General features: G+C 51.7%; 1 protein-coding gene across 1 annotated transcript; it reads right to left on the bottom strand.

The window, feature by feature from the left end:
• On the bottom strand, window positions 1–2,829 carry PXMP4 (peroxisomal membrane protein 4; the record flags this gene model as incomplete). Its single annotated transcript, XM_026042489.1, has 4 exons — window positions 1–540; window positions 1,588–1,786; window positions 2,097–2,159; window positions 2,738–2,829. Coding segments are annotated over 4 exons (618 nt in total), but the record flags the coding sequence as incomplete, so codon positions are not given.
• Between the last annotated feature and the right edge of the window lie 411 nt (window positions 2,830–3,240).

Here is a 3,240-nt window from a genome sequence, read left to right as displayed (position 1 = left end):
AAAGAAAAACCCTCACTATTTTAACTGAAGCTTCCTAAAGAATTTTCTCCCACTGAGGCACTGCAACAAGTTTCTGTGGGATGTTCACTTGCTCTAAACAGAGCTAACAGAAGACTAGATTAATTATAATCAGAACAATTCGGCAAAGACCCAAGAGGCAACTCAGCTTGATAGAGGTTAATTTCAAAAGTTCATCAGTACAGAGCATCAGAATAATCCTTTTCCTTAGCTTTTGGAATGTACCACCCCTTTCAGAGGCGCTTCGCAACGAAGAGGTTACTTGCTTGTACTCCTTTTGTTATAAATGAGAAAGTCAGAAATGTCATGCCATACATTACTATCATCATACAGGTATGTCATGGAGGACTGAAGAGAAGGCTGCAGAGTGTGCCGGTGATATTCAAAGAGCCAAAGAACTGTCCCCCACAACAGAGCAGCGACAAGTGGGAAGGGATCCTGCTTGGGCTGCGGGACATAGCCCTTTTCTACTGCCAACCGAGACAAGCCAAACAGGATGCGAGACAGCAGGTACATAATAATCTGAAGGAAGAGAAAACAGAGAATATTAGGCAAATAACACAGCCAGTAAATTTGCTAGGTTAAGTGATTTAGAATTGGTAAGCCAGCAAGGTGAAAACAAGTTTACCCAATTTAACAACAGTTGGGTAAACAGACTGCAGGTTAACATAACAAGCAATACACAAAATTGGAGGTTTGTGTCTTCCCAATATTCTTAAAATCCTATTTCTCTTCCAGTGCTCTGGTGAGCAACAAGTTACACCTGATGCAATATATCCTTGCAGCTGCAGATCAGTTGCACAACTTTTACCTTTGCTTGGTTAACAACACCGTGGATACTGCTCTTGATGTGATCACCAAAGCAGCCCTGACGGCCTGCCAAGGAAGGACAGACTCAGTGGCCTAGACATGTCTTAAAATCGTGCTAGAACATATGTACTCCTGAGTAGATTGCATATATTAATACAACTTTTTTTGGGGGGGGAAGGGATTCATCTGTGTGTTTTACCAGCCCAAATTACAGCCGGTATCAGCCAGCTTTACATTAAGCTTCCTTCAAGCAGTTTTTGTCAGTTTAGCCAATTCAATCTTCCATCACTACACACAGAGCTTTAAGTTTTGGTCAGAGTTTTGACAGTAACCAAGCAGAGCTTGGTACCTCACCGGGTTCTACACTCATAAAGTCTCTGGGTTTTGGCTCTCAAGTGGAAAGCCCCAGAACCAACCCAAAACCAACCCAAACCAACCCAGCTCAGCAGAGAGGTGAGGTAACATGACAGTTTTGGATGGGATACTTCTACTCCTACTTAAGGAAGTGCAACTCTGTAGGAAAAACAGGGCTTTTAGCCCTCAAAGGAACTTGCAGACAGTGCTCGAGTGAGGTGCACCTCAGGTGCAGACCCAAGTGTTGAACAGGTGGTACTAACACTTGTATACATGCACAGAGGATCAGGGTAAGCTATCATGCTATACTAACTACTAACCGGCCTGTAATTGTCTACTTGGTAATTTTTCTTTTTCTATTTTTTCCCTCTTTTTAAAAAACACATTTTCATCAAAAACATTTACCTGGCTATTGATGGGATTGTTCTCACCAAACACCAGCCAACCTCCAATGAAGGCTGCACAGAAAGAGTGAAGTGGCATTTTTTTCCCCAGCAGTCGGGACTGCAACGCCAGCAGCCCCTTGTAGGTGAACACGAAGTAAGCCAGGTTCCGGGAGTGAGTGTATGTGGCCTGGGCAATGGATTTCAGTTTCTCTCTTAAGCTGAAGAAAAGAAACAGGAGAGCAAAAAGTCAGTACCGCTGCAGTCACCCAGCCTGGATATGATACCCTCTGCGCCTTCTGTCCATTTGGACTGATAATTCTCTCTTCCCACCAAAGGATAATTAATTCCTACAGTGCACACAGGTGCATTTATGAGACAAGCTGCTTAGTTATCAAAGCAACGGGATGTCAGCATGACATATGTGTCTCCCTGCCTTTTAAATTTGGGCTTGTTGGAAGCGAGAAAGCTTCACGAAATGAAAGAACATGCTCATAACAGTAACACAAAAGTAAGAACTAGGATCCATACCTTCCATCCTTGAACAGAAAAGTCATGACCAGGGCATGTGGCGCTCGAATTTTTGCTCCATATCTGCAAAAAAAAAAAAAAAAAAAAATCCAACATTTTAATGTTTTCCTGTCAACAAGCTACTGTATTTCATAGAATCATGGAATCACAGAATGCTTCAGGCTGGAAGGGACCTCAGAGGTCACCCAGTGCAACCCCCTGCACACGCGGGGTCACTCAGAGCACGGGGCACAGGGCTGCGGCCAAGCGGGTTTGAAACATCTCCAGAGCAGGAGACTCCACAACCTCTCTGAGCAGCCTGTGCCAGGCCTCTGGCACCCCCACTGTCTAGAAATGTTTCCTTAAGCTCCTGTGGATCTTTTGGTGCCTATTTCTGCCCTATCGACATCGGAAAGGCAGTACTTGAGCAAATTCAGCACCTTTTCCAGCCACTCCTACAGCGGCTGCCGGTCTCGCGTTAAGCAAGGCCGGCCGGAGGCTTCGGGGACGGCCCATCCCAAGGAAACGCGGCTCCCAAGAAGAGTAAAACGCCCCACACCAAGAGCGGGAAGGAAACGACCCCTCCGCCCCCTGCTACAGCCCGGCCGAGGCCGCGGCGGCGCGCGGGGAGGAGCGAGCGCCCCGCGCCGCGCCGCACTCACACGGCGCCGTTGCGGAAGCCCTTGAGCACGGCGAGCGCGGCGCGGTAGCGGCGCTGCCGCAGGAGGCTGTTCACGGCGCCCAGCAGCGCCCGCCCCGCCGCGCCGCCCTCCGCCATGCCGCCGCCGCCGCGGGTCGCCTTCAGGCGGGCGCCGCGGTCCGCAGCCGAGCGGCGTCCGTGCGGGCGAGCCGCGCCGGCACACGCAGTTCCGCGGCAGCGCGGAGCGCCATTGGCCGCCTCGGCTGTCCATCAAGCTTCTTAGCGAATCAGCGGCCGCAGGGGGCAGCGCGTCCCCAGCGGAGGACTGGGGGCGCTGCCAGACAGGGGGCGTCGGGGGGGACGGAGGCGCTGCCCGGACCGGACCGGGCCGGGCCGGGACACAGGGCCCGGGCGCCCTGTGGCGGCCCCGCGCGGGAGCCGCGGGCCCGGCCGGAGCCGCCGCCATCCCGCGGCCCCCTTGGCGCCTCCCTTTCCCCTCAGCGCCGGCGCCGGTGGCGGGCGGGC

The sequence above is a fragment of the Nothoprocta perdicaria genome, unplaced genomic scaffold, assembly GCF_003342845.1.
Source record: "Nothoprocta perdicaria isolate Ctin4 unplaced genomic scaffold, notPer1 scaffold_305, whole genome shotgun sequence".
Taxonomy (NCBI): Eukaryota; Metazoa; Chordata; class Aves; order Tinamiformes; family Tinamidae; genus Nothoprocta; species Nothoprocta perdicaria.
This window is presented reverse-complemented; position numbering and strand designations above follow the sequence as displayed.